Here is a 21,039-nt window from a genome sequence, read left to right as displayed (position 1 = left end):
ACAAAATCCATCTCCTCAATCCTCAATGAGCTGCAGAAAAAGATAAAAAAACACTCACGAGAATCCACACAACCACATTGCCCCAAAAAAATCACATATTTCATAAAAATTACTTGTAAATAAATATGGCTAAATCAGCAAACAGAAAAAATATGGATAAGAGAATGGAGGAGAAGGATTCCGAAGCACAGTTCCACAAATCCCTCAAAGTCAGCCCCATTTAAATAGTTTTTCATATCAAATTATCAATAGTTTCATTATTAATGCCAAGATGTAAGCTTTCTTGGTGCAGGAGCTAAGGCACTTCAGCTCTCAGCTCTATCTTGCTGCTGATTACTGCAAAACAGCCTTCTTGAACTCCCAAGACAAGACTCAGTAAGTGAATAAATCCCATTTAAATAAATAAAATTTTAGTCTTTTGGAAATAATTTTTAAAAATTCTTGAAATGCAGAATTCTTGAGACAACTAAAGAGTATGTGGAGAGAGCTGTAGTGGTGGTGGTGGATCATCTTGGAACCATTTCAGCCAATCTTGAATGCTGCATTTCTAAGAACAATTCAGTTTCTGAAACTGAGCTTAAAATAGAGAGGCTCAGACAGGTTTGGCTGTGGTTAGTTTATGATTTCATAAAAAAAATCATTTCTTTTTTTTTTTTCTAATAAAGATTTGATATTTAGCATGTTGTGTGAAATCAGAGAATTGGGACTTGCCAGATTTACTCCTACAGAATCTCCATGCCAAGATTTCAGTGGGGTGCTGATTTTTCAAGATTCCACTCTCATTATGTGTGTTCATGTAATAAAAATTGAATCTTTGGCCTCTTCAAATCTTGATTTTGATTGTGTTGTATTGTTTCAGTGTGATGTTGTTCTTCTTTGTTTTTCCCTTTAGCAGCTTCTTCGAAAGATTCGAGTGATGAAGCATATCTGGTTGAGAGTGGGATGAGTAGAAAGAATGTAGTTTTTGCACCACTTCACTCATCAAGAAACTGCACACTTTGTATGGAGCTTCTTGAGATGTTTTAGTGTGTGTTTGTGTGTGATTTTTAATAGTTATGTCACTTTGATTGATAGTGAAGGGGATGGATGATGATGATGATGGTGATGGCCTATCAATATTGCCAAAAACCAGTAACTTAGTTTTCCAATTTGAGGTTGGATTTCCCTTTTTCTTTAGTCAGCTGAGGTTGATTTGTCATTTATGTGTTTATAGAAGAACAATGTTGTGCTATCGCAGGAGGTTGAAAAGCTTAAACGTGGCGCGAGAAGTTGGAAGGTGCTAGTGCAGAACAAGGACATTGCTGCTCTTATTAAGCGCGGGAGACGGCTTCTTGCATAAGTATTGTGGGGATATGGATTGGCTTCTTGCATTTGAGATAGCTCTATTATGTAATGAATCCTATGATTTTAGATGTATACATGTTAGAATCCAACAAAGATCATCTCTAAATGAAGTTTCAATATCAATGCATAAGTATTTGGAGCTATGGATTTGTTTCTTGCAAATTAAGGTAGCACTAATATGTAATGAATCCAATATTAATGGGAATGAAATTTAACTACAAACGATGTTTCTAACTCTTGCATTTTGATGTAATGAATCCTATGAATTTACATGTAGAAATGTTAGAATCCAACAATCAATGGAAATGGAGTTTAGCTACAAATGATGTTTCTAACCATATGGTACAAATTCTGTTCAATATCAATGAATCAAATGATGCTGAGTTAAACTAACTCAACCTACAATCTTCTTGACAACATCTTGGTGTAGAGGTCTATCCCCGAGCCGGGCTTCTGAACCCGGCCATCTCAACCGTATCAGTGTAAGAAAACTTCTTGATGTTAGCGAGTTGGCGTAGGATCTTCATCTCTTCATCCTTCCCGCAGTAAGCCTCTGTGTCTGCCCCCTTCTCTTCCTCAGAAGGGTCCAAATCCAAGCTTATGAAATCGGAGAGTATGGTCCTCTCCGGAGTACCAGTGATCAATCCCGGGGATGATGCATAGTCATCCCGAGGCGGGCTCTTTGCCTTCTCAATAAGATAGTTGGCATACAGAACATCGTTGATACGAGACATCACCGTGTTGGCCAAGCTCTCCAGTACTCTCGAATAGCTCTCCAAAACCGCCAGCCCCACATCCTAAACGCACGACAACATAGTAAGCAAAGACACTTAGGTTCAACACAAAAAACACGAGTACTGATCATATCATACTTTATTGCATTGGATTTTGCTTATTTCAAGTGTGGACTGGGGAATAGAGGGGAACTTCTGCTTGATGATGAGCAGCACAGTGTGTGCTCGTTCCTCGAAGATCTCTCTCTTCTCCAAGCTGACAGACGGGCCCCCCCATGCGGACTTCGCGTCCTTGTAGTTCATCTTCCTCCGCCAAATCACAACACAAGCCTCAATCTTGTCCTTGAAGTCAAGAATCTCGTGCTCGGATTGCAATCCCAAGTTTGAAATGAATTGCAAAGGATCATCAAAATGCTCATCCGTTATGATTCGGTAGAGTGATTCACCAATACATTCTTTCCCATTCTACAAAAAACCATCAACATCATTAACATCAAGCCAGATTCATGTCCAGAACCAACAATGGTTAGTTACATCGCATCTCTACCTTTGGAAGAGTCTCAATGTAGCTATCTGGGATGTGCATATCAGTAAGAGCTTGGGAGTTTATAGCCATGGATGCTTTCAACACTTGGTCCACTGCATTCCTTTGCTTCTGAAGGAACCTTTTCGACCCTTCTGAGAGGCCGCCCGGGGGAACCTTGACTGTAGGTAGCCACCATTTGTCGCTCCTCTGGAAGCCTCTCTGGGACTCGCTTGCGTCCCTTGACACGTACTTGAACTCTTGCTCGCCCTCGAACTTGTCAAGGATGTCCTTTACATAAACACAACAAAAACCATGTACAATCATTCAACAACATATGTTATGTTATGTTATGTTATGGTATGTTATGATTCTTACGAGAAGCATCACGTCGAGCTTGCGCAAGGCGGGCATGCTTAGAAGAAGGTCTCTCCTTGGCTGTGTCACCATTACCTACAGAACAAAGTTGATCAACTATTGTAATTAAGAAATGAGTTATAAAAAAAAGATTCATTAGTTGAGTTTTGGTTACCTCTATGATTGAGCCATCTTTTGATTTCTGTTGAGTAGTAACGAATTCGACTATGTAATCCGTGACTGAAACGAGGCAATCGATCTCCTTCTTCCACCTCTCCTTTGTCGTTGCGGACATCGGCTCTAACCTCGTTTGCTCCCCAAAAACTGAAGCTGCAACCGGAGATGATTGGTCATGATAACGTTACAAACCAAACAGAATAACTCATTCTAAAATATGCTTATCAAGAAAAGAGATAAAAACACATTGACATATAAACCCTACACCAGTTGCCTTACATAACCGATACGGGACATTATAGTCTGTAACAAGCGACCCCTCTTAAAGGCTAATGTCCTCGTTGGCCAAGCCCAATTGTATTAAACTACCAATGTGGCATGTATGGACCTCCCTAAAAAATCAATATCCTCATTGGTCAGGGCCAACACTAGTTGTATTACACGATCGATGTGAGACATTGGAATCTGTAACAATTGACCTTCCTTAAAGCCCAAAATCCACAGTAGCCAAAGTCAACATCTCACACGACCTTTGTGGACCATAGGAGTCTGTAACAATTAATTCCTCTTAAGGGCCAACATCCTCGTCAGTCAAGATTCATTGCACAACCAATCAACCATTCCCAATTGACTCCCAATCGTCCTCGTTGTTCACCACCACTCAAAGTAGTTGCGATTTTCAAATGAAATCATCAATATCACACCAAATAGAACAACTCATCTCCCAAAAGACTAGTCTATATAGAAAGAAAGCTCATAAAATCTATAGACCTCACAAAAGTTGTCTACCAACTAACAAAAGTTGTCTACCAACTAACAATCATCTACTTCAATTTCAGACAAATTCAAATCATTATTACCAGCAAGATTGGTGATGGCATTTGACAAGGCCAATGCAGAAGAAACACCCTTTCCACCACCAGACATGTCCTCACCAAGAAGCAACTTTGAAAATCTCTCCTTCATCAACTCCATATCTACACCAACAAAAACCATCAATCCCTTCTCCTTTTCTCCACATATATACACACACTCATGCAATAAAAGATACCTGAAGATTCAGCTGCAGATTCATTCTTCATTTGTAAGAAGGAAAGTGAATTCTCAAAAACCTCTTTATGAATTCAAGTGCAAATAGTTTTTTCTTCCCTGGTTGACAAAAATTAGAGATGATGAATCTTGAATCTCTTTTTATTTTATAATCTCCTAAAAATAAAAATATAATGGGGTGATCATGGGACGTGGGATGCATTATATTTAGTAGTAAGAACTACCAAGAAAGAGAGACACTAATTAACATGTACTAGAATAATTGTCTTAATTTGAATCGACTCAGATTTAAGAAATTTAGTGACAAGAAAAAAGAAATATGAGACAATTATTGGGAGGGTATTATTTAATGATTATTGGTCTATTTTATTAATTGGTAGGCTTATGGTCTGAATATTTTCGGGAGTATTAACATTTATATGATTTGGGAGTGAAATCATTAAAATGTTTGAATTGATTTGTGTAATTTGGCCAATTTGTCATAAGATTTTTTTTGTCAATATTGGGTATGTTTGAAAGGAAAGTGGTGAAACACAATCCCTACGACTTGAATGAAATTTTACTTTTTATTTATGACAAATATTATGAAATTTTAATTTGCTACATGTATGTAATCTGCAGGGATTTGAATTCGATTCGGTTGTTCTAATATAATAAGATAGTGTGGTCATAAATACGATGTTAATAATAGTTCAAATTTTCAATATATGGCTTAAGGATATTACCAATACCTAAACAATATCTAGTAAGTATAATTTTACATTATTAACATTGCTATGCATCTATTCAGATTCTAATATTTAATGAATTGTTGTTGCATATATACAAATTACATAAAAAAAAAAGAAGCTTAATTTATTCTAAAAATAGTATTATTATTTTAATATTTTAGTCTGTCTCACTTTTTTATTTTTTTATTGTTTTTAGCACGAATGACAATATTAATATTGTGGGTCTCGTAATCCTCTATCCCTACTTCAAGTTTTTAATTTTTTTTTATTTTATATTTTATCAATTTTGCATGAAAACTTCTGCAATTTGTAAAATATTTATTTCTAAAGGACAATGGAAGTATTATTACTATGACTTTATTAACTTAATGAAATTCTTTCGTTAAATCACGTGTCAAAAAAAGCACAAATAAAATTTGGATGGTAGGAGTGTAATAATTTATTGAAAGCGAAATGCTTAATTCTAAAACACACATATAAACAAACGTAAATTCTATGATTATATTAAAAGAGCCATTTATTATATCTCAAGATCAATAATTGAAGGTGCAAAGCAAATATTTTGGAATCTAGAGTATACTACATGGTGATGTCTCATATCATTACGTTTTTCGTGTGGAATAACACTTATTCGATAAAGAATTTTGTCATCTTAGGGATCGTAGTTACTCTATCCGTCCCGAATAATTCGTCTCATTTTTCTATTTCGATCCGTCCTACATAATTTGTCACATTTCACTTTGCACCCCATATCCACTGACCCATTCCTAATCACATTTTATTATAAAATTAATATATAAAAGTAGGACTCACACTCTACTAACTTTTTCAACTCACTTTTCGTTACATTTCTTAAAACTTATGCCCGATCAAAATGAGACGAATTATCTGGGACGAAGGGAGTAGTTTAGTCTGACTTAGAGTGATCAAGTGCAAGTGCAGTATAAATCAAATAAAATTAGATTATAAATAAAATTTTTAAAAATATAATACTCCCACCGTCCCATAAAGATTGTCCCATTTAACTTTTTACCATTTTTGGTAGTGGACCCCATATTCCACTTACTCGTTCCTACTGACAGTTTACTATAAAATTAATATATAAAAGTGGGACCCACATTCCACAAACTTTTTCCATTCACTTTTTATTACATTTCTTAAAACTCGTGTTAGGTCAAAGTGAGACTATCTTTATGAGACAGAGAGACTAAAATAAAAAGGAAATACAGTCCACCAAGCTGCTGGCATGCTGTGATTGGGGCCAGCTCGTCAAAATAAACCAAATTCAAATATTCAAATATCCTAAAAAAATAAAATAAAAATTCAAATATTCAATTCATTCGTTGAAGAGATTTTGTGATTAACACAATAATTACACTATTTAAAATTAATTCTCACTATTATTGGTTTACATTATTATCATCACTATAATTGTGCCTAATTCAAAATTCATCCCCATAAACAGTAGAGGAATTGAAGCTCAATTCCTAGAGAGGGAGAGGATCCAACTCTGAATCTGTTGTGTGTGTGTGATGGGAGATGAGAAATCTCTCGGAGTGATGGGCGGCAGCGGCAGCGGCAGAGATAGAGATCGCGAGCTTCTGATTCCGGTGGCTGATTCTGTCGACCGCCGCCTCGATGACGACGGCCCCTCCTCCGCCTCCGTTTCCTCCTCCCACCACCATCCTGGGCGTGAGGTACTCCCTGCTGTTTATCATCTCTCGATTTTCGTTTTAGGGTTTTAGGACTTCAATTTTACCACTTATTTTGCCTCTTTTGTTGTATTGGACGAAATTATGAATTGTGTGTAGTTAGAAATGAAGACTGCCTTGTTCTGTAATTGATGATTAAATTATTGTAGTGGCAATTGTGATGTGGTGAATATTGTAGCTGGAACTTTGTTAAAAGAATTTTCTGTAAATTGACATTGGTCAGCTAAATTGAGGGTTGTAATTTGCTGAGTTTAGTGTTTACACATGCAAAAGGCTAGTATTAAGACGGGAGCTAATCATGTGCACATCTTCAGCGTTCTGTTTTCTTTTTGTGAAGTGAGAGGTGACTAACTTTAATCAGCGCATCTCGAGCTCCAATTATCATAATTATGTATCCGTGCATGTAAAGATATTATGAAGAGCTTGCTCATTTTATAATTCATGTAAAATATATACTAGTATTGTTCCTATGTCGAAAAAATGTCTGATCTTCTGCTGCTTTTAGTAGTAGTACTTTGTGTCAAAAGATAAAAAGTGTAATTCTTCATCTTTGTAATCACGCAGACATTTTACAAAGTTGTGCGGAGCTGGGCTTCGAAGAAATTCATGACTGGATGGTGAGCACATATTTATGCTACACGGTCCTTACAATTCTGAGCTTAAGATTTATAATACATATAGGAACACTCTTTGACTTAATCAGTTTAGTGGATCTATTACTGCATTTGGTGATCTGTGATCTCTTCAGCTGGTAATCTCCATTGCATAGACGTACGATAGATAGATTTGGAAACTCGGGAATAATTGTTATTATCGCAGCATGAGGGGCAAGTGTGGGTTTTAGAGCTAAAGTTCTGTTTGTAGCTTTTGAACTACTCTAGTCGTCAATAACTATTGGGCTGATACCTCATTGAGACAGTGCTAGGTGCTACAGAACCCAAATATTTTGGTCATTGTGGAATACAACAAAGAGATAGAATACTGGGTTAAGAGTTTTATCTATCCAAGTTTTATTCAGATACAGGTCATGTCTTTTAGTAGCTTAGGCATTTTCGGTACATCACAAATAGTTGCATGACTTCAGAAATTTTAGTGGTTTTGAGGAAAAGCTTAAATATTGCATTTCTTAATAAGGGCATATAAACATCTAGCTTTTTAGTAGCTGGTACATCAAAAAATATTTGCATGACATAGTAAAGCTCTTGTTCTACTTTTGCAATTGAAACAAATTGTTACCCATCTGCTCATATGTTGATAACACCCCTGCTTTGTCATTTCGCAGTGTCATCCTTCTACCAATAGCTATTACTTTCTATATAACATGGTGGTTCATTCATTTCGTGGATGGATTTTTCTCTCCTATCTATGCTCAACTTGGAATTGATATATTTGGTAAGCATGCTCATGCTGAATTTTCACTTAATGTCCGAAGCTAAATAGTCACCATTTATTACTGTCTTATCTATCTGATGTATTAGGTTACTCATTATACAACTTATACAACTGTACATACTAGTATCAGTCAAGATATGGAATTATGTATCATGATATCATCTTCTGTGGAAGCATAGAAGTAAAATGTCTATAATTCAAAAATGGAACAAAATATTATTATGGATAATTTATATAGTTAAATTTCATTGAATTATCTTTGCTAGTTCATCCTACATTTTGAATGTTCATTTTGCTTCTATCTACTGCTACTAATGTATTCTCTGTGGGTATAGGTTTGGGATTTGTGACCTCCATTACTTTTATTTTCTTGGTTGGAGTATTCATGTCATCATGGTTGGGGGCTTCTGTTTTGGGCATTGGAGAGTGGTTTATTAAGCGTATGCCCTTCATTCGTCATATTTACAATGCCTCGAAGCAAATTAGTGCTGCCATATCCCCAGGTGCACTTGTTTTTGTCAAGTTTTAGGCTCTTGAAGAAATTTTTTGCTAGGTGCGGATTCTGAGTTTGTTAGACATTACTATTGCAGATCAGAACACACGTGCTTTCAAAGAAGTGGCAATAATAAGGCATCCACGTATCGGTGAATATGCATTCGGGTTCATCACTTCATCTCTCACACTTCAGGTTTGCCATGTCTTGCATCTCTTGGTTTATTATTTTCTAGCACTTGGAATTATATCTCTAGACATTGTCGTGTTAGTCCCTTAATTTGGGATCTTTTGCACACTGGGCACTCTAGTATGTGGAACTGTAATATTGTGTTGCGTGATGGCCACTTTAATAATTAATTGAACTATTGACGAAGAGAGATGTTCTCGATATCTAGCCTAGTTTGAACTTTGAAAGCAACTATCCCCTCTGTATCTCTATTGATGTTTATAATATAACAATGACCCCATGATGTTTTGGTGTATTTGCAAATGAGGGCTGATTTAACTTTATATTTTTGTTTTATTTAATTATTAGTAGAATTAATTTTCTTTCCATGCCAGAGTTATTCGGGAGAGGAAGAGCTCTCCTGTGTGTATGTCCCAACGAACCATCTTTACATTGGTGATATCTTCCTGGTGAATGCTAAAGATGTCATCAGACCGAACTTGTCTGTAAGAGAAGGAATTGGTAAGATATGTTTGCAATTATTTTGGTATGATACTGAGGTAGTTGCATTTTTCGTCTTTACTGACTGTTGTTTTGAGAAACCCCCAACCCGATATGCTTCCTGCATGGTCTATGTAGTCGTTAGATGCATATTACCGAACTTGGCGATTCAAAGCCATAAAAATGCAAACGATACGTGTATGTCCTTAAAATCTCCGTTTTTCCCAAACATGTTCCTTCTTTATCATTTCTGAGATTTGTGTATTTTGTGAATATTCTCCAATGTCGATTCATTTTATATATGCAGAAATCGTGGTATCTGGTGGCATGTCGATGCCCCAAATCCTAGCTACCTTGGATCCAAGAACTACTCAGCTCGATAGAATCAGACCGGATAGATCATAGAACCTGGGAGGCTTTCAGTTGTTCATCAGTAGACGGTGGACTTGGATTCTGAATTTTCATCTCTTGTCTTTAAACTGTTAGATTACTATCATCTGCATCATATGATTGTAGTTACTTAGGTAAGGAAGCTGGTTTTCTAATTAATGGCGGCTTATGTTTTTTTTCCTTAGTAAAGGTAATTGAGTTCCCAACTTTATGTATCTGTCCCTTTTTTTCGGTCTAAGGTTTTTCTATGTTTTATTTATTTTTTGTTAAAAACTATACTAGTGTGTGGACAATAAATTGTAGAACTAAGGATTAAATAACAGTGTTATCTTTTCCAAGTAAAAAAGGTTTAGACCAATGATCGTGGCATGTCAAAAAAAGTACTAGTACGGAGTACTATTTTTTTTAATGAGTAAATGAAGTTAGAACTAAAGGTCGGGGACTCGAATCTAAGACCTTTGGTCTCACGTATAATTAACCTCTCTACCGCGACAAGCTCTCTCCGTTTCATGTTAATTGAATCATTTTTCTATTTTAGAAAGTTCTAAGTTAATTGAATCATTTCTATTTTTGGCAAAAATTAACCACGTCTCTTAATTTATATTCTCTTACTTTATTTACAATCAACTTAACACACTTTCTTAATTTTCGTGCCGAAATGAAACGCTTCAATTACTAAGAAACAGAGGGCGTCTTACTACTAATAAGAAATGAAACGCCGCATTTCTCTAACGAAATTTGGTTAGTTTATTGTCATTTTCATAAAATTTAAAAGGAGAATATTTTTATCGTTTTAATGATGTAAATTCAGCTAATTCTTGTCACCCCGTGGAACCAACCTCATTACCTTCCCTTCTACTAGTGGTCGTGTAGATAATATCGGCTACCACATCACCATCAGTATCGGCTAGGGGTGTGGAAACAGTCGATTTGGTTCTGACCGAACTGAATAGTCGGTCAACCGACCCCCATTTTTCTGAATTCTAGAACTGAAACCAAATCCTAAGTCGGTATCGTTCCTCAAGGAAACTAATCGGTCCTGGCTGACAGGTTCTTCGGTTCCTTTGAAGGAATCGAAATCAAGTGAAGGAGCAGTGACACGGAGAGAAAGAGAGAGAGAAACGTTGCCCCTTGTTGGAGAGATCAGCAACGGTGTGGAGAGAGTAGCGTAGCCGATGTGGGGAAGAGATTAAAACTTAGAGAAGTATTGTGTTCGCAACGACGATTCTTTGAAAGTGAAAGACGAGATTTTTACTTTATTCATTTTACTATAATTTTAAAACTAAAATGAATATATGGAAAATTAAAATTAACCCTGAACTAACGGTTCTTCAGTTTTAACCTTGATTTTATTTATCAGTTATCGGTTAATCGAAAACCGAAAAGATGTGGTTCGGTTCATAGTTAATCGAGAATCGTTTCTCCACCCTTTGTTGGCTTCTAGTTCATTTTAAAACTAAAGAGTAAATATTTGAAAAAATCATAAAATTTGCTCTAATTCTAATCCGTCTCGTAATTTTAAAAAACAGTAAAAAAATTGTATATTTTGCGTAGATGACTATAAATTTATACCACTGTATAACTGAGAATAAATATAAAAATTATAATTGAACCAAATTTCCTAGTACCATCATTTTAGCCCATTTATCCTAGTTGATTGCAGCCCAATCCAACCAAAACCCTAATTCCATTGCCTCCTCTCTTTTTAAAACCCCCCTTTCTCTCTTCATTCTTCATCCCCTATATCCTCAACCCTCTCTCTCAATTGTTTTTCAACTTCTGTTTCTCAAGCCTAAATTTGGGGCAATGGTGAATTGTTCCGTTTCAAATTTCCAATTCGAGCTGGATCCAGATCAGTCAGCTCAATTCGCTTCTGGTTTGATTCGTTTTTTTTATTTACTTATTTCTGAAAATCTCTCTCTGTGTTTGAAACGTGAAGCTGCGGTCTATGATGATTTTAGTGGAATTCATTAATGATTATTCATTGATTACGAACACACTACTGCCTTCCTTCTGAGGCTTGCTTCTTCCAATTTGAATTCGATTTTATGGAAATTTATTTTATTTTATTGGTCAAGTGATGATTAGATGCATAGTTCAAATGATTAATCCCTGATTATAACACTCTTTAGTCTTTCGCTCCTATCTGATGGCCTCTGATCAATGTTTTGTTCAATTGATTTTAGTTTTATGATTCTCTTTTAACCTGTGGCCTGTGATTAGAATTATTTTATTGACAAGCATATGTCTGAATACCATGTGTAGACATTATAATCTTCTCAATGAGGCCACATTAGAAAGATTTATCTTTTATTGTCACTTTGTTGATATATTATTCCAAACCAATTTGAGTGGAAATTCAGGCAACCTCCTTCTGCCTTGAGAAAAGAATGGGAAGGAAGGTGTTTATCTGCTCATAGAAAGACCTTTTGCTCTTCAGACTTGCTGAGTTTTTCCTTGAAGCTGGTCTAGTAAGCTCAAGAACATTTCTTGTTTGTAAAAATTCCCTTATGTTGCCTAATTTTTGTTAATATTATTATGTGTGGCTTGAATCTTATGTGTATGTTATTATGAGAAGTGCCTTTATTGGCCCTTTTGTGATCAACCCTGATTATTATGTTTCATAATGTTAGTGAAAATCCAATCTTGTTTTAATCAAATCCCTATTTTTTTACATTAATGGTATCCTAAATCTTGATTCCTTCTGGCTTCGCTATCTGGTTGTAAAAAATCCCTTATGTTGCCTAATTTTTGTTTATATTAATTGGTGTGGCTTGAATCTTATGTGTAGATTATGATGACTGTTGCTTTAGTATTTCTGACACCTCTTGTATGAGAAGAGCCTTTATTGGCCCTTTTGTGAGCACACAAAGCATCTATCTACCCTGATTATCTTGTTTAATAATGTTAATGGAAATCAGTCTTGTTTTAAAAAGATCCAACCTTTTTTTGTTATTAATGGTTTCACAAATATTGATTCCTTTTGGCTTCGCTATCTGGTTGTTGGATTTAAACTTAGTATCCTGCCAACTCGTTCCCTAGAAGCAATAGTAGTTGTGTTGCTCTGTTTTCATCACTCCATCTTCTTCTTGTTTTGGTTGATGGAGATCAATTGGGCAGCTACATTTTCCTTAACTTTTAATCCATATATTTGAAATGAAATGGCGATGATGAACACTATTTACAGTTTCACAGACCTGTAATGATTGCGGATGTGATCGCTTTTATTGAACATCTAAGGGACTGAGCCATTTCTTACTCTATTCAAAATTTATGTAAATGTTTGTGCTTTACTCGGATTTTTATGCTGTCACACATGATACAGTGGTTATGTGGCGCTTGTTATAAGTGAAGCTATATAAATATGTTCTCCTCGCTATCCAGTGGTGCTTCTGATGGCTCATTTGGACGTTGGTGAACTACATACTTTGTCTCTTCATTCTGTCTATCTTCTCTTTATTATCGTCTTTAATTTTGTAGAATTTTGGACTATGATGAATTGTGATTGGTCTCGTTCGTCGTAATGGCATATTGTTGTGCCTTGCCGACCATACTGATATATCACCACCCATAAACCGAGTCCTTTCAATTCAAAATTTTCTATTTTGGTATTTGTATCTGATTTATGGTAAATTTCTTATCATATTTTTGAAACTTGAAGCTGCAGTCTATGATGATTTTAGTGGAATTCATTAATGATTATCATTGATTACGAACACACTACTGCCTTCCTTCTGAGGCTTGCTTCTTTCAATTTGAATTCAATTTTGTTGGCTATTGGATCAGTTTTTTGGAAATTTATTTTATTTTATTGGTCAAGTGATGATTAAATGCATAGTTCAAATGACTTATCCCTGATTATAATAATCTTTAGTCTTTCGCTCCTATCTGATGGCCTTTGATCAATGTTTTCTTAAATTATTTTTATTGTTGTAATTTTCTTTGTGGCCTATGATTAAAATTCATTTATTGACAAGCATATGTCTGAATATCATGTGTAGACATTCTAATCTTCTCAATGAGGCCACATTTATTGTTTTCAATTCCTGATTTTGTCATAGAAAGATTTATCTTTTAAATTATTTTGAGTGGAAATTCAGGCAACCTCCTTCTGTCTTGAGAAAAGAATGGGAAGGAAGGTGTTTATCTGCTCATAAAAAGACCTTTTGCTCTTCAGACTTGCTGAGTTTTTCCTTGAAGCTGGTCTAGTAAGCTCAAGAACATTTCTTGTCTTATCAAATTCATCGCTTTTTATAATTTTTGCTAATATATTAGTTGTGGATTGTGTCTTGTAGTATATGATAGCTGTTGATTTAGTATTTCTGACACCTCTTGTATGAGAAGTGCAATTAGTTGCCCTTCTGAGACACATAAAGCATCTATCTTTTTTAATAATGTTATGGAAAATACAATCTTTTTAAAACAAATCTCTATTTCTTTTATATTAATGGTATATTAAATGTTGGTTCCTTTTTGCTTCGCTATCTGGTTGTGGGATTTATTCTTAGTATCCTATCAACTCGTTCCCTAGAAGCAATAGTAGTTGTGTTGCTCTGTTTTCATCAATCCGTCTTCTTGTTTTGCTTGTTGTTGGTTATCAATGGGGCAGCTACATTTTCCATTCATTTTTAATTCATATTGTTAGTATTTTAATGGCGATGATGAACACTTTTTACAGTTTCACAGACCTGTAATGATTGCGGATGTGATCGCTTTTATTGAACATCTAAGGGACTGAGCCATTTCTAAAACTTTCCAAATTTTTAAAATTTTTGTGCTTTACTTTGATTTTTTATGTTGTCACAGATGAAATAATATAATGTGGCATTTGTTATAAGTGAAGCTATATAAATATGTTCTCCTCGCTATCCGGTGGTGCTTCTGTTAGCTCATTTGGACGTTGGTGAACTACATTTTTTGTCCCTCTTCTTCATATCTGTTTTCATAGAAATATTTTTGGGCAATGATGAATTGTGATTGGTCTCGTTCGTCGTAATGGCATGTTGCTATGCCTTGCCGACCATACTGATATATCACCACCCATAAACTGAGTCCTTTCATCGATTCTCTGGTATTCGGATCTTTTTTTCTGGTAAATTTTCTTCGGTCAAGTGATGATTAGATGCATAGTTCAAATGACTAAATCTATGATTATACATTCTTTAGTCTTTCGCTCCTATCTGATGACCTTTGATCCATAATTGTGTTGTGTTGCTTTGTGTTCATCACTCTGTCTTCTTGTCTATAGGTTGTGGTTGGAGATCAATGCGACAACTACAATTTTTTCGTGTTAATTTATATACGCAGATGAAATGGCGATGATGAACACTTGTTTACAGTTTCACAGACCTGTAATGATTGCGGATATGATCGCTTCTATTGAACATCTAAGGGACTGAGCCATTTCCTATTGAACATCTATTGAACACTCTTTTACAGGTTTAATATTTTCATGCCTGTTTATAATTCTTGGTTGTTTGTTGGATGTCTTTCTAGGAGAAGTAGATGGCAGCAGTGTAGTGCAATATGAAGGAGGATATTGTGAAGGACTGTATTTTACAAATTTATTTGAATATGAAAAATAATGTTATAGTATATGTAGATTTGGATCCTTTTTTAATTCTGGATTGAAGATTGTTGTCAATAATTAGTTTCAAGATTAATGTCAGCTATAGCCATCACTTGCATACTGCTATGATTCTAAATATTTTGCAACATGGAATTGTATAACTAAATTAATCAACACGTGAATAATTTTTTTAAGTACCAAAAATATTAATAGAAACATAGAAACGGAAATTATTTAAAATTTCGAAACACTTTAACAGGTGTAATGGACTTATGAAAATAATTCAACATAGCATCTTCTTTCATTTGCAATACCCTTGATTAAGTACTACTACTATGTAATCCCTTGTCTGGCTAAGATGACATATTTCTTCCGTGGTACGAGATTTTAGGTGTTATTGGTCTAAGTGTTTAATTTGAGAGAGAAAAAATGGATATAATTATTAAAGTAGAGAGATAAAGACAGATTGGTATTTTAATAGGGGTGAGAAAAGTGGTTGAGTGTATTAATTGGAGAGATAAAGTTTCTAAAAAGGGAAATGTGTTATCTTAGTTGAGACTAGCTAAAAAGGAAAATGTGTCATCTTAAACGGGACTGCGGGAGTAATAAAAATCAAAACACCAGTAAGTCCAAAATTGATAACCGAAACAAAAATGTCAAAACAAAGCAATTAAGAGTAAATACATTCCAATAATAGGAGAAACATTACAATCAAGAGAAATAACAAAAATCACTATACAACAAAACCCTAAAATGAGTGAACACATATTATCCATCACCAAGGATTTGAGGGAAGCAAAATTAGGACTATAAATAAATATGTTGTCGCAACTGTTCTATTCTTTATTGATCTCTTGACTAGTTTTAGCCAAATTCGTGTAGTAAAATTGTCGAGCGAATTTATCCAATGCGAGTAAGATCCTGCCGTCTTCGAATGATAAAATGGGATAAAACTTACTAGAATCGCTCCTATATAGCGGTGTCTTGATAACATAATCCTTAGTCCAAGATTTGTCATTGTCATACTCCTTGATGCACCATATTTCAATCTCATCTGCATCTTCGGTGAAGAATAAGTGACCCCCCAAAATAGATATAGTACAAGACGTAGAAGCCATCCCATCTGGACAAGAAAAAGAAGTAAATAGCTCTGATTTAAGATCAATGCAAGTAACCCTAAGATTATGCTGTATAGGAAGGTTAATTTTATAGTCATGTACAAGCCAATGAAGATTCTCATTCACAAGAACGGCCTCGATTTGCGTATCATAACTAGCCTCGAGTTGCATATCATCCTCTAATTGGGTTCTGATTGGGATGCTCTTCAACTGCCCCGTGCCTACAATGTATACTTGATACAAATGTTTATATTCATTAGAGCATCCGCAGCGGTCGTCCTTGCCGCTGGCAAGGCGACCGCTACTCGCTGTTGCACGTTGTCCGTCCGTGCCGTGGCGAGCTGCGATTGGCCACCGGCTTAGCCGTTCAAATTTTCATTTTTTTTTTAATTTCAAAATTTAATATAAAAAATTGTTTTTAAAATAAAAAAATATTTCCCCACTTCCCAATAAATTATATCCATTATTTTGCTGGCCCAGTTTATATAAGACAAAACAATTCAACAAAATCGAACGATTCCCTTTCAATCTTCCCAAGCAAGCAAGCATCTCTATAGATCTATACATTGTCTCATTTTGTATATATTTCGTGTAACTAGTTACATACTACTTAAACAAGTTTTTCTTTCAATGATGAAAATAAGGCATAACTCAACATGAATTCCAATCATACATGTAATGTCTTGACAAACCAAAAAAAAAATTCAATATAACACATCCACCACTAATCACAATTCCTACCCAAAAATATATGAGAGCATCCAATCATTCACCACTCAAAACTGATCAAATCAAAGATAGAGATACATATACAGATAAACGCTTCAAAAAAGAATATTCAAAACTAAAAGGGAAGAATTAGATTCTATCAATACTTTATGTAGTTGGATTTTACAACCAAACCATGGTTTCATAGATATTTGTCACCAAACCCAGAATTACGACATAAATTAATCCATTTCACAAATAATCTGACTTGAGATACAAAATCTCCTCCAAAAATTCCCTTTTCACACACGATGGCGGCGACGACAGCACCACCAGTCTTCATCCCCGCCGCCACCCTCCACTCCCTCATCAGCCACAAATCCCTAATCGGCCACCTGAAATCCACCCTCCCGTCGCTCTCGGCCGCCATCCAGTCCCCCCTCCGCCACGCCCACCAGATCACCCCCGATTCATCCTTCCTCCTCATGCCCTCCTGGTCCACCTCCCCGCTCCTCCCTTACATCGGCACCAAGCTCGTCACACACATCCCCGGCAACTCCGCCCGAAGCCTGCCCGGAGTCCACGCGATCTTCGTCCTCTTCCACTCCCTCACCGGCCAGCCGCTCGCCTCCATGGACGCCACCGCCCTCACCCTCTACCGCACCGCCTGCGTCTCCGCCCTCGCCTCGTCGTACCTATCGAGAGAGGGCGCCGAGGTTCTCGTCATGGTCGGCGCCGGAACCCTAGCTCCGCACCTAATCAAGGCTCACTTAACCGTCCGATCCAAGTTGAAGAGAGTGATCGTGTGGAATCGAAGCGCTGAAAAGGCGAGAGATCTGGTGGATCGGTTGAAGGAGGAGCGCGACTCGGAAGGGGTGTGTTTCGAGGCGAGTGAGTGTCTATCTGCGGCGCTGGCGGTGGGCGATGTGATAAGCTGCGCGACGAATGCGGAGGTGGCGCTGGTGAAGGGGGCGGAGATGAAGGCCGGGGCGCATCTGGACCTGGTGGGGTCGTTCAAGCCGGAGATGAGGGAGTGCGACGAGGAGGCGGTGAGGAGGGGGAGAGTGTTCGTGGATAATGAGATGGCGGCGGTGGAGGCAGGGGAATTGGTTATGATGAAGGATGAGATTGTGGGGGGATTGGTGGAGCTGATCAAGGGGGAGAAAGTGGGACGGATGAGTGAGGATGAGATTACTGTGTTTAAATCCGTTGGGTCTGCTGTTGTGGATTTGCTAAGTGCGCAGATGGTTTATGAAAATTATTTGGCTAGTTCAAGGCAGAGTAGCAATTGATGTTTTATTGAGCTTCAAATGTAATGTACTGTAATACTACTGTGAAATAAGGCTGAGATTATGCTGTACTTTATTTATTTATTTATATACACGCATCACTTTGTCGATTAAATGTTCTTGTTTTGATTGTTTTTATTTATATGGCCATCGACTTCGAATGTCGATCATGATCTATTATGTAAATAACCATGCAGTTAATGGCTTAGAGCCTAAGACCTATTATCGATATTTAAAATTTTGATCAGGTAACTACTTCAAGATGTAAGAGTATTAAAGTAATATCGTTACAAATTTGGTTGATAAAACTGAATAACCGATATAAGAAAAGTGAGATGGTTAGTGGCCCAAGTAGCAATTGAATTGGACTTTCCTTAATATTATAGCCTAACATCCTATTCTAATTGTTCGACTGAAACCCATATGTTGTGAGCCCATCGAGTCCAATTTCTATAACTAGAGATTATATTCTCTTCGTCAATGGTTTAACCTGACTGAGCGAGCATCGATCGATTCAATCAAGTAATCAAAGCCAAGGAAAATAGGAAGCGCCGCAAAAATGTTTCTTCGGCGGGTAGCCCGGCCGCTGATAATGACAACAAAAGTGAAGGAGACGACGAAGATTGTCGGGCTCGATGTCGTCCCGAACGCGCGTGAGGTGCTGATCGGGCTCTACTCCAAAACCCTAGAGGAGATCAAGGCGGTGCCGGAAGATGAGGGGTACCGCAAGGCCGTCGAGACCTTCACACGCCACCGACTCAAGGTATGTAAGTAGGAGGAAGATTGGGAAACCATCAAGAACAAGCTCGGCTGTGGACAGGTGGTGGAGCTGATTGAAGAAGCTCAATACGAACTCACGCTTATTGGTCGGATGATTGGTGAGATTCGGAAATTTATCTTTGGATCAGTTTGAGGAATTTCCTTTTCCAGCGGCCTTGACAGTTCACACTTTTTTCAATTGGGGTGATTGTATTTTTATTTGTCTGGAACTGACGAAAAATTGTTTGCTACATTTTGGATCATACTTTCCTGCACACGGGAAATTGGAAAGAAATAGCAAATCAGTACAAAACCTAATTCATTCACATTTATGTTCAGGTTAAAATTGAGTATAGATCTGAACCATTTTTGTCGATTTGCCAAGTATTAGAACTATTTGTGTGCATACTATTCTGTATCCGATCATTGTATTTGACTTAATTCAACAAATGAATGTTTATTCCTTGACAAAGGGTGAGATGCTTGGAAATTCATTAATTGCAGGATTGTAAGTTTGTATTTCACCCGAGTTAACGAAAATTTGAGTGCTTTTTATTTTATGTAATTTTGTTAGATTTTTTATTCTGTTGGACCGAATAGGCATAGATCTCAGATGCACGATTTATGTCACCATATGGTCCTCTGAATTGTCAATGATTATAAGCAAAGAATTAAAAAAGGAAATGCGAATGTACATAAATAAGTTGAGCAAATTTACAGAAATGGTGTAAACATTCATCTCTTGACACTTTCGAAAACTATACTAGAGTAGTTATATACTCCGTAAATTAGAATGTACTACTCCCTCCGTTCCACAAAAGATGTCTCACTTTCCTTTTTAATTTGTCTCACAAACGATGTCACATTTCCCTTTTTGGAAAAAGTTCTCTCTCACATTAATATAAAAATTATATTTTCTCTCTCCATTTAACACACAAAACAAAACCTCCTAAAATCCCGTGACGTCCCACAAGTGTGACATCTTTTGTGGGACGGAGGGAGTAGTATTTTCTGCCTATGTAAACTGCTATAATCTCCGGCATATCTGATGTGACGTCCAAACAAATGATCCTGCTTTAGTTGTTTGCAAGGTCATCAAACCTCACAAAGGGATTTTTGTGTGTTAAAACATATTTCAATAAGTAGTTCACGTGGTGTTTAGTCAATATGTGAACCTTGAATAGCTACAAATCCTCCGCTCTATAAATCATAACCCTAGATTGACCTTCTTTAGTTGCTTTACACATAATATTTTTTTTCAGTATATTGTTTGTTTGTTCTCATATTTGTTTTTATCAAGTACTTTCATTGTAATTTTGAAATCACTCTTTTGTCTAAATGAAGAGGTTTTAGGTTAGGTCATGTATGAAGGTTGTTCACGCACATCAGAAGAATTAGAGTTCTAGAACTGGAGAATGGTTTTTATGATGGTTGGTCTGATTTTAAGGATAATGTGTTGAGGATATAAGTGTATATGGAGAAGTTTTAAGGAGAATATATTTTGAGGGTACGAGGTACAATATTTTCCATAAATATCAAATTAATTCAAAGTAGTGAGTTTTAACTTTTAAGTGATATTTTTTATTTTCACACAAAGATATACTAAGGATTTGAAGTTTTGAATCGCAATGAGCAAGCAGTTCTTGCACAAACAATTTATTCATTCTATGTTGACCGACTCAATAACTTTTCAAGCGAACCAATTCTTCTTTTGGCTGCAGAGTGTAACCCATGGGATGTTCCTGAAGATTACGAATGTGAATTCATCGAGAATGATGCCCCAATTCCGAAGCATGTCCCCTTGCATCGACCTGGCCCCCTCCCTGAGGAGTTCTACAAGACTCTGGCAGCTATTAACACTGGATCTTTGAAGGATGTTCTTCCAAGCTCTAAAGAGGAAAACCCAACATTTTCATCTAGAAAAACACCAGCAAAGTAGTTTGCATTGGTGCTTGATTGGTTATTTGTCAAGCACCTTCAAATGTAAATTTAGTATGAAGTGTGATATTTAACCGCAATATATT

The 21,039-nt window shown here is 36.4% G+C and overlaps 4 protein-coding genes, 1 long non-coding RNA gene, 15 other non-coding genes and 1 pseudogene across 26 annotated transcripts; 20 read left to right on the top strand and 1 right to left on the bottom strand.

Annotated features, from left to right (window-relative positions):
• The first annotated feature begins 85 nt into the window (after positions 1 to 85).
• Positions 86 to 1,469, top strand: LOC125193057 (probable protein ABIL4). 2 transcript variants are annotated; one of them, XM_048090763.1, is made up of 7 exons: positions 86 to 209; positions 293 to 375; positions 453 to 600; positions 697 to 796; positions 896 to 1,000; positions 1,075 to 1,154; positions 1,238 to 1,469. In XM_048090763.1, exons 1-7 carry the CDS (start codon positions 126 to 128, stop codon positions 1,337 to 1,339), a joined length of 702 nt encoding a protein of 233 aa, XP_047946720.1. In that variant the 5' UTR covers positions 86 to 125; the 3' UTR covers positions 1,340 to 1,469. The 2 variants fall into 2 exon arrangements, with proteins under 2 accessions (XP_047946720.1, XP_047946719.1); XM_048090762.1 differs by having other exon boundaries at positions 893 to 1,000.
• A 54-nt stretch (positions 1,470 to 1,523) lies between these two features.
• Positions 1,524 to 4,279, bottom strand: LOC125193056 (rho guanine nucleotide exchange factor 8-like). Of its 2 annotated transcripts, XM_048090760.1 has the most exons (7): positions 4,187 to 4,279; positions 3,996 to 4,112; positions 3,134 to 3,288; positions 2,980 to 3,054; positions 2,626 to 2,892; positions 2,217 to 2,543; positions 1,524 to 2,141 (listed from the first exon to the last, which is right to left on the bottom strand). In XM_048090760.1, the coding sequence occupies exons 1-7, from the start codon at positions 4,215 to 4,217 to the stop codon at positions 1,779 to 1,781; spliced, it is 1,335 nt and encodes a 444-aa protein (XP_047946717.1). In that variant the 5' UTR covers positions 4,218 to 4,279; the 3' UTR covers positions 1,524 to 1,778. The 2 variants fall into 2 exon arrangements, with proteins under 2 accessions (XP_047946717.1, XP_047946718.1); XM_048090761.1 differs by lacking the exon at positions 1,524 to 2,141 and having other exon boundaries at positions 2,211 to 2,543.
• A 2,061-nt stretch (positions 4,280 to 6,340) lies between these two features.
• Positions 6,341 to 9,756, top strand: LOC125192485 (protein LIKE COV 1-like). The gene is made up of 7 exons (XM_048090072.1): positions 6,341 to 6,613; positions 7,193 to 7,245; positions 7,911 to 8,020; positions 8,356 to 8,523; positions 8,611 to 8,708; positions 9,077 to 9,203; positions 9,490 to 9,756. Exons 1-7 carry the CDS (start codon positions 6,449 to 6,451, stop codon positions 9,585 to 9,587), a joined length of 819 nt encoding a protein of 272 aa, XP_047946029.1. The 5' UTR covers positions 6,341 to 6,448; the 3' UTR covers positions 9,588 to 9,756.
• A 1,502-nt stretch (positions 9,757 to 11,258) lies between these two features.
• Positions 11,259 to 15,259, top strand: LOC125193896. Of its 5 annotated transcripts, XR_007171659.1 has the most exons (3): positions 11,259 to 11,448; positions 11,936 to 12,043; positions 14,821 to 15,259. It is a non-coding gene; the product is annotated as an uncharacterized LOC125193896 (long non-coding RNA). The 5 variants fall into 5 exon arrangements; XR_007171657.1 differs by lacking the exon at positions 11,936 to 12,043; XR_007171656.1 differs by lacking the exon at positions 11,259 to 11,448 and having other exon boundaries at positions 11,457 to 12,043.
• Positions 11,516 to 11,593, top strand: LOC125197639. Its single transcript, XR_007172172.1, has one exon. It is a non-coding gene; the product is annotated as a small nucleolar RNA U83 (small nucleolar RNA).
• LOC125197609 lies at positions 11,641 to 11,730 on the top strand. The gene has a single exon (XR_007172145.1). It is a non-coding gene; the product is annotated as a small nucleolar RNA snR60/Z15/Z230/Z193/J17 (small nucleolar RNA).
• On the top strand, positions 11,934 to 12,060 carry LOC125197651. Its single transcript, XR_007172184.1, has one exon. It is a non-coding gene; the product is annotated as a small nucleolar RNA snoR77 (small nucleolar RNA).
• On the top strand, positions 12,363 to 12,457 carry LOC125197625. Its single transcript, XR_007172159.1, has one exon. It is a non-coding gene; the product is annotated as a small nucleolar RNA snoR1 (small nucleolar RNA).
• On the top strand, positions 12,733 to 12,825 carry LOC125197577. Its single transcript, XR_007172114.1, has one exon. It is a non-coding gene; the product is annotated as a small nucleolar RNA SNORD25 (small nucleolar RNA).
• On the top strand, positions 12,858 to 12,999 carry LOC125197680. Its single transcript, XR_007172210.1, has one exon. It is a non-coding gene; the product is annotated as a small nucleolar RNA snoR136 (small nucleolar RNA).
• LOC125197616 lies at positions 13,059 to 13,155 on the top strand. The gene has a single exon (XR_007172151.1). It is a non-coding gene; the product is annotated as a small nucleolar RNA Z43 (small nucleolar RNA).
• LOC125197640 lies at positions 13,238 to 13,314 on the top strand. The gene has a single exon (XR_007172173.1). It is a non-coding gene; the product is annotated as a small nucleolar RNA U83 (small nucleolar RNA).
• Positions 13,383 to 13,472, top strand: LOC125197608. Its single transcript, XR_007172144.1, has one exon. It is a non-coding gene; the product is annotated as a small nucleolar RNA snR60/Z15/Z230/Z193/J17 (small nucleolar RNA).
• On the top strand, positions 13,671 to 13,797 carry LOC125197650. Its single transcript, XR_007172183.1, has one exon. It is a non-coding gene; the product is annotated as a small nucleolar RNA snoR77 (small nucleolar RNA).
• On the top strand, positions 14,224 to 14,316 carry LOC125197575. Its single transcript, XR_007172112.1, has one exon. It is a non-coding gene; the product is annotated as a small nucleolar RNA SNORD25 (small nucleolar RNA).
• LOC125197679 lies at positions 14,347 to 14,488 on the top strand. The gene has a single exon (XR_007172209.1). It is a non-coding gene; the product is annotated as a small nucleolar RNA snoR136 (small nucleolar RNA).
• LOC125197617 lies at positions 14,531 to 14,627 on the top strand. The gene has a single exon (XR_007172152.1). It is a non-coding gene; the product is annotated as a small nucleolar RNA Z43 (small nucleolar RNA).
• LOC125197607 lies at positions 14,675 to 14,764 on the top strand. The gene has a single exon (XR_007172143.1). It is a non-coding gene; the product is annotated as a small nucleolar RNA snR60/Z15/Z230/Z193/J17 (small nucleolar RNA).
• On the top strand, positions 14,884 to 14,977 carry LOC125197574. The gene has a single exon (XR_007172111.1). It is a non-coding gene; the product is annotated as a small nucleolar RNA SNORD25 (small nucleolar RNA).
• A 1,853-nt stretch (positions 15,260 to 17,112) lies between the features above and the next one.
• Positions 17,113 to 18,371, top strand: LOC125193895 (protein SAR DEFICIENT 4-like). Its single transcript, XM_048091831.1, has one exon. It carries the CDS (start codon positions 17,279 to 17,281, stop codon positions 18,257 to 18,259), a length of 981 nt encoding a protein of 326 aa, XP_047947788.1. The 5' UTR covers positions 17,113 to 17,278; the 3' UTR covers positions 18,260 to 18,371.
• Positions 18,372 to 18,815: 444 nt separating this feature from the next.
• Positions 18,816 to 20,954, top strand: LOC125192232 (annotated as a pseudogene).
• The last annotated feature ends 85 nt before the right edge of the window (positions 20,955 to 21,039 follow it).

Source organism: Salvia hispanica, chromosome 6 (genome assembly GCF_023119035.1).
Source record: "Salvia hispanica cultivar TCC Black 2014 chromosome 6, UniMelb_Shisp_WGS_1.0, whole genome shotgun sequence".
Lineage (NCBI taxonomy): Eukaryota > Viridiplantae > Streptophyta > Magnoliopsida > Lamiales > Lamiaceae > Salvia > Salvia hispanica.
The sequence above is the reverse complement of the archived record's forward strand: the minus strand, read 5'-3'. Positions and strand labels throughout refer to the sequence as shown.